The sequence below is a fragment of the Manis pentadactyla genome, chromosome 7 (genome assembly GCF_030020395.1).
Source record: "Manis pentadactyla isolate mManPen7 chromosome 7, mManPen7.hap1, whole genome shotgun sequence".
Classification (NCBI taxonomy): domain Eukaryota; kingdom Metazoa; phylum Chordata; class Mammalia; order Pholidota; family Manidae; genus Manis; species Manis pentadactyla.
The window spans coordinates 81145186-81162550 of NC_080025.1; the positions used below are offsets into that span (position 1 = coordinate 81145186).

General features: G+C 33.6%; 1 protein-coding gene across 2 annotated transcripts in view; it reads left to right on the plus strand.

The window, feature by feature from the left end:
- Window positions 1-17365, plus strand: part of MIOS (meiosis regulator for oocyte development) — a 38301-nt gene that overhangs the window by 9086 nt on the left and 11850 nt on the right. For both annotated transcript variants that reach the window (XM_036894491.2, XM_036894490.2), the window contains exons 4-7: window positions 4176-4430; window positions 6560-6729; window positions 9106-9171; window positions 10032-10190. In XM_036894491.2, the coding sequence (XP_036750386.2) occupies window positions 4176-4430; window positions 6560-6729; window positions 9106-9171; window positions 10032-10190 (650 nt within the window). The remainder of the gene's footprint in view (window positions 1-4175; window positions 4431-6559; window positions 6730-9105; window positions 9172-10031; window positions 10191-17365) is intronic.

The window sequence follows — 17365 nt, forward strand, 5'->3', positions numbered from 1 at the left end:
AAAGGGCAGATACACTGTATTACCTCTACAAATGAACCTGAATACCTTGGTTTATGATTTTGGAACCACTCATACAAAGAATTAAACACCAAGTTTATAGAATTTTTAGCATTTAGCCACATAATAGGTCTCGTTATATTGCATTCTCAGTTATTTTGAGATTTATTACTGTTTTTGTTGTATTTTGGCATATTTATGGGAAAAGCCAACAACTTTTCTAGAGAATTTGTCTATTCAAAATTAGTTTAAGGGGCAGGATAGCTAAGATATAGTGTTTTTAACAACAAAATGTTTTTATAAGCATTGGAGAAGTCTGCTTTATTATATAGATGTAAAAATGCAACAAATATCTGCAAATAGCATAGTGTCTTATTATTTAGTGTAATACTTGAAACATTTTTTTAAAGCATTTTTAAATTTTTAAGTGAACTTGTTTTCCTCACGACTATCAATAAAATGTTGATTCTATTATTTATGTGTAGGACAGTCTCCAGTTTAGGGGATACGTTTTTGTCACTTGGGCATTGCATAACAGCATAGATTTTAATTCTTTTTCAGAGAAAGATTAAAATCAAATATTTAAAAATTCATATTCTAAAAATCATAATATGACCATATACTTAAAAACATAATAATATCTCTTTGCTTATTTGATAATCTCAATTACTTGTAGCATAGATATCAAGCAGTAAAAAGGTCTTTGAGCAGCCAAAATACATGACACAATATCCCTGCACTTAAGGATATTTTTCTGCCTCTTTACAGTGAACTATTTGGATTCATATGTATTGATCTCTATTCTGTTCCATGACACTATTTCTATAAAATAAATACTCTAAGAAACTGGAATATTTTTAAGCTGTGAGGAATCTTTTGAATAATAAATGATTGCTTTTTGGTCACCTATTTAAAATTGTTATGTTTACCATTAAAGAATATCAACATTGAATCCAAAATTTTTAGGGATGATCTGAAAATAAATACGTCATAGTACATCTGCAAGTTGATCTACCTGAAATTTAAAGCCTTTGTTCTATCTAAACACTCTAAATGCTTTATTCAGAAAAGTAATGTTTTGTTTAAATTTTAACATGTTTTTAACTTTATAATTTCATTATTCAAAGTTTTCTTAGTTCTTAAAATTTACCTTTCATAAGCAAAAAGTGATTTTGTTTTAACTGACTTCCCTATGGTTGCAAAAACAGTAGCATACTTCCTCTTTTCAATGGTCAGGGGAATCTCATGAAGGAAGAAAACTCTTTCAGAAGTTTGCTCCTAACTCGACCTAAATTAGCAATAGTTTCCAATAGTAAGGTTAAAAATAAATAATTTCAAGTATAATTATTAAATTTTTTTATTTTCAAAATTTTATGAATAATTCTTTTTGAAACATTTGCATAAAGTAATGGAATATAGTTTAAAATATGTCCTAACATGAATAATATTGTAAACTTTTGCCACAACCTGACATGTAATGAAACAAGTTATTTAAAGTATGAATTAGGTATGATGGAGAGTTCAGACATTTGCTAAATATTTTTACTCTTTCCAAGTATTTAGACTAAAATTTTAAGACATAATTGCTTTGTTTGACTTGCAAATGACAACTGAATCATTTTTTAATATTTTCTAATTTTTGCTGTGTTTATCCTTTTAATTCTTTGACCAGACTGAGTATAGCTAAAGCCAACTTTGGACAATATATTTTCTACAATATGCATTTATTATCTCATCATTTCCATGGGTCTGGAGTCTGGGCATTGTCTAAATGGGTGCTCTTGGTCAGGGTCTCACAAGGCAAAAATGAAGATGTTGGCCAATCTTTGCTCCATTTTGGAGGTCAGAATATTCTTCCAACCTTGCATGGTTGTTGACAGAATTGATTTCTTGAGGTTGTAGGACCAAGGTATCCTTGCAGTCTGTCAGCCAGTGGCTGCCTTCAGCTCCTAGAGGCTGCCCATACTCCCTTGCCAAATGGCCTTCTTACAGACATGGCCTTCTCACAGACCCTCTCACAACATGACAGCTTTTACTTACAGGGAGAACCTCTCTCATCACCTCCACACTCTCTTTTAAAGGTTTCACCTAATTAAGTCAGGCCCACACAGGATAATCTTTTGATTAATCCAGAGTCAACTAAGTAACTACCTTAATTACACCTGCAAAATTCTTTCACTTGTACTATATTCTGTTATTTAGAAGCAAGTTACAGATTCCACCTGTACTCAAGGGGAGGGAATTATACAAGGATGTGTGGTTACCAAAGGGAAGGGAATCATGGAACCCATCTTTTAATTCTGCATACCACAGACTAGTTGAATTAGTTCTTAAAACCTATTTGCTATTGATCTAGATATTTACAAATGTGTAATTACTGTATTATGTGTGACTATATAAATGTGGAATTACTATAAATTATAAGTGTAAATTACTAGTAAGATATTTGTAATGTTGGATATTCTTTCTGCCTAATTCCTAATTCAGTTTATTCTGAAAATCCTTTATGTTTAAATAATAACAAATAATTATGTAATGACAATTTTGATAGTAAAACTTTCTAGAACATTTAAGAATTTGAATTGCAGTTAATAGAGTCGTTTTGTCTTTGTTTTACCTTTATTTGTCACCAAATACCATCCTGAGTGAAATGATCCTGCCATTGGCATCAGCTGCCTTGAATGCTACAAGAATTACTTAGATTCCTTATGAAAAAGAATGAACAAATAAAGTCTCCGGATTTAGTAAGGGGGCAAAAAGTCATCAAGTTATTCCTATTGTATTTTAGCTTTAGACTTACCTTGAACTTTCAAAGTGTTTTGATTCAAAGTACTCATTTTTTCATACATACACATACATACATAGAAAGTAGGGGAGAGAAAGAGAGTGAGCATCTATTGGATCTGAAGCACTTGGGGTACCTTTCAAATAAAAAAGACAAGATGCCTGCCTTTTAGAGCTTATGTTCTAGTAGGAGAAGAGACAAGCTTGAAAAATAAATTAATGAATAGGGGAGCTTATATTAGTGCTAAGGGAAATAGAGGAAACAATGGTAAATTAGATAATAGGAGTTACCCTATTTATATTATTTTGTGTATATATATATATGTATATCAAGGTACATACAATAAAGTGCACAAATCTTAGTATACAACTTGATGAATTTTGACGTGTGTATACACTCATGTAACCATCACCTAGATCAAGATACCAAGCATTTTCACTAATTTTTTCCCCTTCACTTGTTTTACCCATCCCCTGCCACTTCTCCTCTATGGCAACTACCAGTCTCTATGTCAGTGAGTCTGTTTCTGTTCTGTTTGTTCATTTGTATTTTAGATTCCACATAAAAGTGAAATTGTGTGGTATTTGACTTATTTTACTTAGCATAATGCCCTCTAGGTCTGTCCATGTTGTTGCAAATGGCAAGATTTCATTCTTTTTTATGGCTGAGTAATATTCCATTGTATATATGTACCACATCTTTTTTATCCATTCATCTAACAATGGACATTTAGGTTGCTTCCATATTCTGCTATTGTACATTATGCTGCATTAAACATAGGACTTTCTATATATTTTTGGATTAGTGATTTTGCATCCTTGAGGTAAATTCCCAGAAATGAAATTGCTGGGTCATAAACTATTTTTAGTTTTTTGAGAAACTTTCATACTGTTTTCCATAGTAGTGGCACAAGTTTACACTCCCACCAGCTGTGGATGATGGTGTTCTTTGCCAACATCCTTTCTCACATCCTTGCCAACACTTTCTTACTTCTTGTCTTGTTGATATTAGCCATTCTGACTAGAGTGAGGTGGTAATCTCATTGTGGCTTTGCTTTTCAGTTCCCTAGGGAGGCATCCTATTTTGATTAGGTAGCCAGAGAGGCTTCTCTGAAGCAGTGAAGCAGTGACTTAGCCCACTGAGCATTGAGTATTATTCTAATAGCTTTTTTTGGTAAATCAAGAAACTGTTGTATTAAGCAATATGTAAAATCTGTTTTGCTTGTAGCATATTTACAGGTTTGCTATCATAAAACTGTAATAGAAGTTGAATATGCAAAATCTTATGTTGAACTATTTCTCTATAAAACTGACTTATTTTCCAAATATATTTCAAAAATAATAAAGCAGTATATATATATATATATATTTTTTTTTTTCTTTTTCTTTTTTAGGAATGGTGGAAAGCAGCAGACACAATTGGAGTGGGTTAGATAAGCAAACTGATAATCAGAATTTAAATGAAGAGAGAATCTTAGCTTTACAGCTTTGTGGGTGGATAAAGAAAGGAACAGACATAGATGTGGGGCCATTTTTGAACTCCCTTGTACAGGAAGGAGAATGGGAGAGAGCTGCTGCTGTGGCTTTGTTCAACTTGGATATTCGACGAGCAATCCAAATCCTGAATGAAGGGGCATCTTCAGAAAAAGGTATTAGGTCGTATTCTAAGATAGATGCAGTTCATAGAATCCTTTAAAGAAAAGATGCTGATAGTTTTCAAAAATGTAATCAATATTCTTATGTAAGTTTTTTAAAGAAATTAACACAGAACTGTATATAGTTTACTGTATAATATTTACAGAGTAAATATTAGCCCATTGCTTTTGTATATGCCTTGGTTTATGTCTGTAAAAAAGAAATGTGTCTTAATAGTCATTTCAATAATACTACAAGGAATGATCAAATATATCCATTTTTGATGTATTTCTTCTAAGGTTGGTTCACATATATTTAAAAAATATTTTCTTGGAATTAGGATTTTAGTTTGCAGGTATTTCTGTGACAAACATAATGAGTATAGTTTATATTTTATCTTTTTGGATGGTTATGGTTGACTTAGGAAACTGACACTTTTAGTTGGACTAATATAGATTCTTATAAAAAAATACTTTGATCTGTATAAATGCTTTTACTTGATCTGGTGATTTAAACATAGTTTCCATTTAATATTTTTTAAAAAGAAAGAAATAGTGAAATGTGATAAAGTTTTACCCTGACATTTTGCAAGACAATACTCAGAGAAGTAAATCTTAATCCAGAAATTCAGTTTTTTTAAATGAGGAATACTTCACTTGAAAATAACTATAAAATGTGTACATCTGTTGATTTTGAATACACCTAGCAAGTTATTTCTGAGTATTCAGAATACTTAATTGCTATTTGCTCGTCAATTTTGAAACTATTGCAGTTCTGTTGTACCATAGAGAAAAATGTGAAATTAACTGTAAAATGTTTACTTGCAGTCTTAAAGTTGAAAAATATAATATTTTGCCCAGATTGGCCTCTTTTTCCTTCACTTTTGCTCTAATGTTTATCTTCCCAGTTTGAGAGTGCAATAGAAGATAATGTGGTCATGGGAAAAATAATTGATATTTTAAGCCATTTCTAATTATAATTTTGCTACAACATGAGAGCATGCTTCCCTATCATGCGTTCCAAGAAAATTTGGTGTTAGATTTAAACACCCATACCAACAGAAGGGGAAAAGTATCTTATCTCTGATTTTAGTCCCTTGGTTAAGCTTAAGGACTGAAGAAAAGATTTCACTAAGTCAAATATTCCTTTCCATTTGGAAATAAATTGTTCTAAGCAGGATTCAAAGAAGATAATCCTTCATTGTTGTTGTTGTTTAATCTTAAAAGACTTTAAATTAAATATGGTAGGCAAAGGAAGCAAGCATAAGTTGGGGAAAGTGTTTATAGAAATGAAGAACGACTGTTAACATAAAGTGGGAAATACTTTTGGAAAAGAAAAAATTATTAGGATTAAGAAGCAATGAGAAAGCTGCTATAATAAATGTAGAAAATTCTTAAGAACAAAAGTTAAAGGTCAATTTAGTTTTCCTTTTTGAAGCAAAACCTACGTTAGAAGATTAGGCAGCCATAGGGCTGACTGCCAGATGAGAAGCTTATCAGTAGCCTTATAAACTGCTAAGAAGAAATGTTTACCAGATTGTCAGTAACACATGCTTTGTTGCAAATGTGTCTAAATACAGTTCCATGGTAATTCTGATAATTAATTTTATCCTAGAAAAACTAAAAGCATAATACTATAATAAGAATGCTGAAATATGAGCTTTCAATACCTTGCAGTTAAACCATATACTTAAGTATGTGCATTATACATTTAGGAATAGGAAAACAAAATGATATTAAAAATTGCAATCCTGAGCTACAGGAGTATTTACTATCAATGCTTTAAAATATCTCAGTGAAAATAAACTTGTTGATAAAGTTGGCAATGATTCTAATAGGAAAGTTTCACTGTCATGATTTAGGCCCTACGTGGTATATACTATGGGAACCTCCCTAGAATGAGAACTTGAAAATTAAAAGAAGTACTTGTCCTACAAAAGGTTTGCAATATGGGCAGAAGTTTTACATAAGAATGGAAATTTTTTCAGGTCCATGCCAAGTTTTCCAATGTGAATCAAAAACCTTTTTCTAGTGGCTTATTTTTCTGGGAGTAAAATCATCCTCTGATCTGTTTTGGTTTAACAGCTGGAAGGAGATACTAAGCTTTTGATCATTTTGATTAGCTGGCTGTTTTTAATATACAGGTGATCTGAATCTCAATGTGGTAGCAATGGCTTTATCCGGTTATACGAATGAGAAGAACTCCCTTTGGAGAGAAATGTGCAGCACTCTGCGATTACAATTAAACAACCCCTATCTGTGTGTCATGTTTGCATTTCTCACAAGTGAAACAGGATCTTATGATGGAGTGTTGGTAAGCTAATTTCTGTTTCACAAGACTCCTTTTAAGAGGTTTTATCTAACTTTGTGAAATTATGTCTGTTGCATAAAATACTGTTATATTTTGATGCATTTTATATTATTTAAAATGAAGTATCTCATTTTTTGAGCAGCATTTCTTGAATGTGATTCCAGCCTTAGGGGTAGTTAGCTGATAGCAAGCTGAACTTGATTTTTTAATAGTTTTAATAATATAGTTTTCAGTCAGAAGGAATAGAATTTTATCCTTTAAGCTTAAAAACTGAGTTCTAGATCTCTACAACTGTATAAACATAAGTTTTATATTTAAAATTTGAAATATAAAATTTATATTTATATGGAAATGGCACTTTTTAAAAGTATGTATGTATTTTCATTTTTATTTTTAGTTAAGGAAACCAACACATGTCAGTTATAGTCAGGATGACCATATATTTTCTCTGAGCTAGTATTTGTTGTTCTCAGACATGTATCGTTTGGAAGATGAATTATATGGTCATACTACTTATAGTGGATTATTTCATTTTTTTATTATTTGGCCTTTCCATTGGTATTTTTTTCTCTCCTGTATTAACTACATATTACCACATTACCAAATAGATTTTTTTATCACAAGACAGGGAAAGAAAGAATGAAAGAAGATTTGCTTATCGGTTTCAGTTACTGGGTTTTGTGCTTCACATTAGTACCACAACTTTCTTTGCATTGTTGGGCTTTATTCTAGCACTAAAAAAAGCTTTCTCATGTGAAACCTATTTCTAAGTTTGCCATTATAGCATTTCTTATAAAATACATATTGCTTGGATAATTGGTTTAAATGTCAGTCCCTAAGAATTTACAAAACCATGTATTTTATTGGTGTATCTTAATGAAAATTTTAATAAATGCTGTTAGTATCCATTTTGGCAATTCCTTAGGTAAAATGTATTGTTGATTACTTTTAATAAATTACTATTGAGCTTTTCTAACCACTTCAAATTATTAAGAGTATGTTAGTTTTTTGTTTTTACTATTACTAGTCTTTTTTGTTAACAGTAAATGTTGCATCTTAAGTAAATACTTTCAGGAAGTAGTAGAGAATGATGAAGGCAAGAAAAAGAAATGGCTTGTTCACATATGAAACTGATAGAAGTATATTTGAATATTAAATTTTTACATTTTAAATTAACTGGCCTATTATAAATACTCTTCTTATATGTAAGTTTGTGTTATTAGATAAGGGATATGTTGAGTAGGAAGTTTATATTACCTAGCTCTTTCAAGAGTATACCTGACTATGTGTAAATAATTATAATTAACATAGTTTTTAAAAAAAAATTGTTAAGTTGCAATAATGTGAAAACTGCTGAACTGGGAAATCAGAAGATAAAGGTCTGAGTCCTTGCTCTGCCAGTTACCTCAGCTGGTCAGTTAACTATTTTGGTTTAGTTTTCTCAACTATAAAATGTGACATAATATTTATAACTTTTTCCAGATCAAAATTATAGTATATGCAGTTGAACCTAAGAGTTAAATCTGGTTTTTACTAAACATGTTCTCTCTTTAGGGCAGAACTGTATTTTATAATTGAGAAAATATACTAAGATATGTATCAACTGAACTGATCTTATGTTTATAGGAGGAAAAACTATTTCATAGAATAAAATGGAAATAGGATCTTTTTTCCATCTTTATTTTTTACTTATCATAAAGTTAGTTGTATCTATATTCATAGCAAACATTTTTCAGAATAGTGTTTTATAATATCGACAAGTATATAAAAATTTAAGTTATCATAATGCCTCTGAAAATTTTGCCACAAGCCTCCTGCGTAACAGTATTTTACTATAGCCACAAAAGTGTGTCTTTTTATTTATAAAGGTACTTACCACTTTGTATTTAGAAACATGTATTGACAGTCTTTCTAAATTCTGTACTGATATTAGTCCCACTGGTGTATTCTCTGGTAATTCACAGATTTCCTAGACTTATTAATTAACTTGCCAACCAAGGAAATATATCCTCTGTTTCCCCCAGTTAATTTCTATGGTGGAAAGATTACATGATATCTTAAATTTGATAATGTACATCATTGCTTATGTTTTATGTTGGAGTTATATACTGAAACTTGAATTTTTTTAAACTGAATTGGTCAGTGTTTAACAGGGAAGCCTTTACTTTGGAAGGGCAATAATAACCTTAGCATTGAGTTTCCTGAGAAATACATTAAGAACAGGATCATAGGCAATCAATGGCTCTGCCAGTATATACACAATAACTTCAAGACATTCGAAAATAAAATTACATATTAGGTATATACAATACTTAGTATGCAAAAATTTTAAACTCATAGCACCTATAAGTAACTCCTTGCTTTTTCTCTTTTTTTCAGTATGAAAACAAAGTTGCTGTACGTGACAGGGTGGCATTTGCTTGTAAATTCCTTAGTGATAATCAGGTAAAAACTGATTTAATTTCATATTTGAAGTGACTGGTATTTACTCTTACTAGATTAAGAAACTAATCTTTATAAATATGTTTGTGTGAGACTTATGTAAGTTGTTTTAATAAGTAAAGTAGTAATTTCTTTATTAGATCAAGATACTATAAACATGTATTGTTACTAAATTTACTTGTTTAAGCATGCTGACTTAATATTTTAGTTTATTTCTGCATTTGGGAGGGATATTGGTCAGTAGGTATAGTTAAACTCACTTCTCAGGAATGCTATAAAAGGATTCCTTCATTTCTTAGTACAGTAAACAGATACTAAATGCATATGCTATGTATGTAGTGAGAGAGAAATGCACATCAAATACTAGTAATATAATGTGCTAAGAACTCCAATAATGGGAAAGTGCTAGGTGGATATAGAGGATCTTGGCTTGAGTTTGGAATGGTATGAAGTTAGGGAAGAACTTCCAAGAGATTGGTTATTTAGATAACCTCAAATTTCCCTTCCAATTCAGATTCTATGATTCTATTACATTCTACTATAATAGACAGCAAGAATTTTGCAGAATAATGAGGACAGTTCTCTTTAAATTTAAAATAATAAACCCTCTATAGTTCTTTTATAGAAATATCCAAACATAGTAAATGATTTGAGTTTTTAAAAAAATACTTTATATGATTATGGATACTGCATTATAATTTATAATACATGCAGACATTTTAGAGATCACGTATCTAGATTATTGCAACGACTTTTGTTTTAAAATGTTTTCTGTTAAGAATAAAATTGTTCCAAATGTAGAAATTTTGAAGTACAAAATATATAGTGAAATAGATTCAGAAAAATCACTTTGAATTTTTCAGTTAAACAGATACATCGAAAAGTTGACCAATGAAATGAAAGATGCTGGAAATTTGGAAGGAATATTGCTTACAGGCCTTACTAAAGATGGAGTGGACTTAATGGAGAGCTATGTCGATAGAACTGGAGATGTCCAAACAGCAAGTTACTGCATGTTACAGGTTAGTGCAGTGTGGAAACAGCTTAAACAAAAACAAAATATTTAGTTACCTTCTTCCTTCATTGTGTGGGTATGCCCTTTTTGCTTGCTTAGGATGAGTAGAAGGCATTTAGTTTTAACCTCATCACTATGGAGGATCAATGCAGGATTTCTACCTTATTTTACTGTCTGTAAGCCTCCTGCATTGGATTATCCAGTGTCAGTCTTGAACTAATGTAAAGCTCAGATGGAGCAGAGAAGCCTCTCTTCAATTTCTCCAGTTGTTGACAAACTACACCTTCTATAAAAGAGATGACCCTTGCCTGATCTGAACTAGTCTCACTTGAAGTGCAGACAGTAACAAATACACCACAACTCTCTTAACTCTCCTATTTCCTTTTTATTATCAATGGGCATGATTTGGGTTAACCAGTTAATCTATTTTCTCTCAGTTTTTCCTGTCCAGTGGTTAAAAACAGGTTCCTAGAAAAGATTCCCTTCTACTTTACTTTTCTTGGAAATATGGTGAAAATTTAGAGCATTTCCCTAAGATTTCCTTTAGTTCTCCTGCTTATTTTATCTTTTCATGGTACCCTTTTTTCCTATCATCATAATTTTATACAATATGCTAGCATACCACATACTGGCTAAAATACTGAAAGCCTGGGATGGCAGAAAAAAGGTGGTGGTGTGAGAAGTGAGGCAAAAACCTCCTGCCCAAATCACATAAAACATGAAAATACAGCAAATACAACTAATCCTGAAAAAGTGACCTGAAGACTGCAGAAGAGACTGCCTACATCTGGGGAAGAAGAGAAGACCTCACAGAAAAGGGTAAATGAAATTGGCAAAGCGGTGATCTGGTGGGACCCAAGCCCCTTCCCCTACCCCCAGGAAGAAGAGGAATGGAGCAGGAAGGTAGTAGAAGCCCAGGACCACTGGACACCCAGCTCTGGAGAGCTGCTTCAGAAGCATGAATCCACAATACATGGTGCTCTGGAGATTAGTGGGGTTGGAAAGCAAAGACTGGCGGGATACTCAGACTGAGATTCCAGCTGCTTGGGGAGAAGAGATACACAGAACTGTCCCCCTGGGACAAAAGAAAGGCGGGCAGTTTGAAGGACTTGCCAGCAGCAAGAGGGGTGATAAAGGGGCAAAGATTATACAAAGCTCTCTGCTCATGAAAAGTGGCAGGTAGACAAAACCTTCCTGGCATTCTCAGCTCAGCACGTTGGGAACTTCAGATATGCCATCCCCCTGACTGGCAATGCAGCCCTGAGGGCCCCCACTGCAGTATGCAGCCTGCTGCTCCTTCCCCACAGTCAGCACCAGTTCCACTCAGCAGCCACCCTGCCATCACACCAGACCTGCTGGAGGATGCCCCCACCCACAGTAGCTATAGGGGCATAGCACAGAGGCTCCTCCCTGCACACATGGCCCACTGGAGCTGGCAATGGATGCAGATATTACAGCCAGGAAGACAGGACACCATACCACCTGAGCTCTTTCCTCCCAGCAGGTGCTGGTCCCACTCTCCTGCAGCCCCCACCATTGCTGCAAGTGCACGGCAGCTCCAGAGAGTGTTTTCCTTGCCTGAGCTGATGGCCCACACAGCTTACTTTAGGAACAAGGCAGAAAGGTACCACATCCACTGCTCGCCAACAGCTCCTGCACAGGAAATTGAGCTTCTGGGCACTAGAGGATGCTGCCTACACAAACTTATTATTGCATAGGAAACATTTAAAAGATGAATTGGCAAAGGAATTTGGTCCAAACAAAATTAGAAGAAAAAATGCCAGAAAGAGGGCTTAGTGAAACTGAAATCACCAATATTCTTGACAAGGATTTGAAAATAAAAGTCATATACCTGCTCTCAGGGATACAGAAAAATATTGAAGATCTCAGGGAGGACTTCAAAGAAGAGAGAAAAATTTTGAAAAATAGAGTATCAGAAATGAAACATACAGAGGAGGGATTTAAAAGTAGATTAGTTGTGGTAGAGGAGATGGTAAATGAAATAGAAATTAGAGAACAGGAAAACAAGCTGATGCACAGAGAGAAAAAGAGATCTCTAGGAATGAAAGAATAATAACAGCTGTGTGACAATCCAAATGGAGCAATATTTGCATTATAGGGGTACCAGTAAAAGAAGAGAGAGAAAAGAGGATAGAAAGTCTCTTTGAGGAGATAAGTTGAAAACTTTCCCAATCTGGGGAAGGAAATAGTCACTCAGGTCATGGAAATACAGAGATGTCCCAATACAAGGAACCCTAGGAAAACAATACCAAGACTTAAAATAATTAAAATGGCAAAGAACAGGGATAAGGAGAGAGTACTGAAAGCAGACAGAAATAAAAAAAGATCACTTATAAAGGAAAGCCAGTCAAGCTATCTTCAGACTTTTCAGCAGAAACCATACAGGCCAGAACGGAGTGGCATAATATATTTAATGCAATGAAACAGAAGGTCCTCGAGCTAAGAATACCTGGCAAGATTATAATTTACATTTGAAGCAGGGATTAAACACTTTCTAGATAAGCAAAAGTTGAGGGAATTCACCACCAACAAACTGCCTCTACAGTGTACTTTAAAAGGATTGCTACAGATGGTACTGCTCCTAAGGCTACATAGCTGTCATCAGAGAAAATAAAACCATAGTAAGGAAGAAGACCAATTTAATTACTAAGAAAATACAAATTAAATCAACTACTAACAAAGTTATTCAAAGGACAAAGAGTACAGAATATGACACCTAATATGTAAAGAGTGGAACAGGAAGAAAAAGAAGGGAAGAAAAGAAAGAACCTTTAGATTGTGTTTGAAATAGCATAATAAGCAAGTTAAGAGAGACTGTTAGGTAGTTAGAAAGCTGCCCTTGAACCTTTGGTAACCAAAAATATAAAGCCTGCAATGGCAGTAAGTACATATCTATTGATAATCACCCTAAATGTAAATGGACTGAATGCACCAATCTAAAGACAGAGTAACAGAATGGGTAAAAAAAAAAGACCCATCTGTATGCTGCCTACAAAAGACTCACTTTAAACCCAAAGACATACACGGACTAAAAGTGAAGGGATGGTAAAAGATATTTCATGCAAAGAATAGGGAGAAGAAAGCAGGAATAACAGTACTTGTATCAGACAAAATAGATTTCAAAATGAAGAAAGTTACAAGAGACAAAGAAGGACATTACATAATGATAAAGGGTCAGTCCAGCAAGAGGATATAACTATTGTAAATATTTATGCACCCAACATAAGAGTACTTAAATGTGTGAAACAAATTCTAACAATTAAAGGGGGAAATAGAATGCAATGCTTAGGAGACTTCAACACTCCACTCACTCCATAGGACAGATCAACCACACAGAAAATAAGGAGGAGACAGAGACACTGAACAACACATTAGAATGGATGGACCTAACAGACATCTACAGAACATTGCATACAAAAGCAGCAGGATACCCAGTCTTCTCAAGTGTACATGGAAGTTTTCCAGAATAGATCACCTTCTAGGCCACAAAAAGAGCCTCAGTAAATTCAAAAGGATTGAAATTGTACCAACCAGCTTCTCAGACCACAAAACAAATTATGCAAAGAAAATAAAAAGCCCACAAACACATGGAGGCTTAACAACATGCACCTAAATAATCAATGGATCAGTGACCAAATTAAAACAGATCAAGCAATGTATGGAGACAAATGAAACAACTCATTAGCCCAAAACCTGTGGGATGCAGCAAAGGCAGTTCTAAGAGGAAAGTATATTGGAATACAGGCATACTTCAAGAACAACAAACCCAAATAAACAGTTTAAACTCACAATGAAACTAGAAAAAGAAGAACAAATAAGGCCCAAAGTCTGTAGAGGGAGGGATATAATAAAGATCAGAGCATAAATAAATAAAATCGAGAAGAATAAAACAATAGAAAGAATCAGTGGAACCAGGAGCTGGTTCTTTGAGAAAATAAATAAAATAGATAAACCTCTAGCCAGACTTATCAAGAAAAAAAGAGAATATACACACATAAACAGAATCAGAAATGAGAAATGGAAAATCACTATAGACACCAAGAAAATACAAAGAATTGTTAGAGAATACTATGAAAAGTTATATGCTAACAAATTGGATAACCTAGAAGAAATGGACAAATTTCAAGAAAAGTACAACCTTCCAAGACTGACCCAGGAAGAAACAGAAAATCTGAACAGACCAATTACCAGCAATGAAATTGAATTGGTAATCACAAACTACCTAAGAACAAAACTCCTGGACCAGATGGCTTCACAGCTGATTTTATCAAACATTTAGTGAAGACCTAATACCCATTCTCCTTAAAGTTTTCCAAAAAGCAGAAGAGGAGGGAATACTTCCAAACCCATTCTGTGGGGCCAGCATCACTCTAATATAAAATCCAGACAAAGACACCACCAAAAAAGAAAATTACAGACCAATATCCTTGATGAACATAGGCAAAAATACTCAACAAAATATTAGCAAACCGAATTCAAAAACACACCAAAAAGATCATGCATCATGACCAAGTGGAATTTATGCCAGGGATGCAAGGATGGTACAATATTTGGAAATCCATCAACAGACACAGTATCAACAAAAAACAAAAACACATGATCATCTCAATAGATGCTGAAAAAGCATTTGACAGAATTCAACATACATTCACGGTAAAAACTATCAAAAAAATGGGTATAAGGACCTCAACATAATAAAGGCCATATATAACAAACCCACAGCCAACATCATACTTAATAGGGAAAAGCTGAAAGCTTTTCCTCTAAGATAAGGAGTAACTCAAAGATGCCCACTCTCACTACTTTTATTCAACATAGTACTGGAGGTCCTAGCCACAACAATCAGACAACACAAAAAAATAAAAGGCATCCAAATTGATAAGGGAGAAATGAAACTGTCATTGTTTGCAGATGACATGATATTATACATAGAAAACCCTAAAGACTTCACCAAAAAACTATTAGAACTAATAACTGAATTCAGCAAAGTTGCAGGACACAAAATTAATACACAGAAATCTGTTGCATTCCTACATACTAACAACAAATTAGCAGAAAGAGAAATCAGGAAAACAATTCCTTTTATAATTGCCTCAAAAAGAATAAAATACCTAGGAATAAACCTAACCAAGGAGATGAAAGACCTATACTCTGAAAACTATAAGACACTCGTGAGAGAAATTAAAAGAAGACACCAAAAAAAGGAAATCTATCCTGTGCTCATGGATAGGAAGAATTAATACTGTCAAAATGGCCATCCTGCCTAAAGCATTCTACATATTCCATGCAATCCCTATCAAAATTGCAATGGCATTTTTCAATGAACTAGAACAAATTGTTCTAAAATTCATAAATGGAACCACAAAAGACCCCAACAGCCAAAGCAATCCTGAGAAGGAAGAACAAAGCTGGGAGATTATGCTGTCAAACTAAAAGCTGTAGTACAAATCCACAGTTATCAAAGCAATTTGGTACTAGCACAAGAAGAGACCCATAGATCAATGGAAGAGAATAGAGAGCTCAGATATAAACCCACAAATATATGGCCAATTAATATTCAATAAAGGGGCATGAATATACAATGGAGAAGACAGCCTCATCAAAAATTGGTGTTGTCTAAACTGGATGCTACATGTAATAGAATGAAACTGGATTATTATCTAACTCCATACACGAAAGCAAACTCAAAATGGATCAAAGACCTGAATGTAAGTCATGAAACCATAAAACTCACAGGCAAAAATTTCTTGAATATAAACATGAGCAACTTCTTTCTGAATACATCTCCTTGGGCAAGGGAAACAAAAAAAAATGAACAAATGAAACTACATTAAACTAAAAAGCTTCTGTACAGCAAAGGATATCTTCAGCATAGAAAAAGGCATCCTATAGTATTGGTGAATATATTCATAAATAACTTATCTGATAAAGGATATATCCAAAATATATAAAGAGCTCACATGCTTTAACACTCAAAAAACAAATAACCTGAGTAAAAAATGGGCAAAGAAGAAATTAGATGGCCAACAGGCACGTGAAGAGATGCTTCACATCTCTAATCGTCAGGGAAATGCAAATTAAAACCACAAGGAGATATCACCTCACACCAGTTAGGATGGCCAACAACCAAAAGACAGGAATAACAAATGCTGGTGAGGATGTGGAGAAAGGGGAACCCTCTTGCACTGTTGGTGGGAATGTAAGTTAGTTCAACTGTTAGGGAGAGCAATATGGAGATTCTTCAAAAAACTAAAAATAGACATACCATTTGACCCAGGAATTCTACTCCTAGGCATTTACCTGAAGAAAACAAGATTCCCAATTCACAAAGACATACATACCCCTAAGTTTATCCCAGCACTATGTACAATAGCTAAGATATGGAAGCAACCTAAGTGTCCATCTGTAGATGAATGGATAAAGAAGATGGTGGTTTATTATTATTATTCAGCCATAGAAAGAAAAGAAATCCTACCATTTGCAACAACATGGGTGGAGCTAGAGGGTATTATTCTGAGTGAAATAAGCCAGGTGGAGAAAGTACCAAATGACTTCACTCATTTGTGGAGTATAAAAACAAAACAAAATGGAAGGAACAAAATAGAGTTGGGAAGGGTGGTTGAGGAGGGAGAAGGGGATTAAGGGGCACTATAATTCACTTTCACAATATAGGTAGATGGGGAAAACAGTGCAGAATGGAGGAGAAGACAAGTAATGACTATATCATCTTACTACACTGACAGACAGTGACTGCAATGGGAGGAAAAGAACGACTTGATAATATGGATGAATGTTGAAACTACAATGCTGTTCATGTGAAACCTTCATAAATTTGTATATCAATGATACTTTAATAAAAAACAAAGAATAAAATAGTAAAAGCCCCCTCCCACATCCTACCTTCTTACAAACAAATGTAGATATTGGCCCACACACCATAATGTAAACTTAGCAGTATCATCTCACTACCCATGAAAGAAAGTTATCCTGTAATAATACATCATTTTTTTCTTATTAAAATGAAATGCCATCTGTTAAACTGTAGATACATGGCTACACAGTGCAAATGGGTTAATATCCTCTTAACAAGATTTATAAAATACATTAAAAAATGTAGACAGTATATAATTGGACTTTGCCTTTTTAAAAAGAAAATCTAGT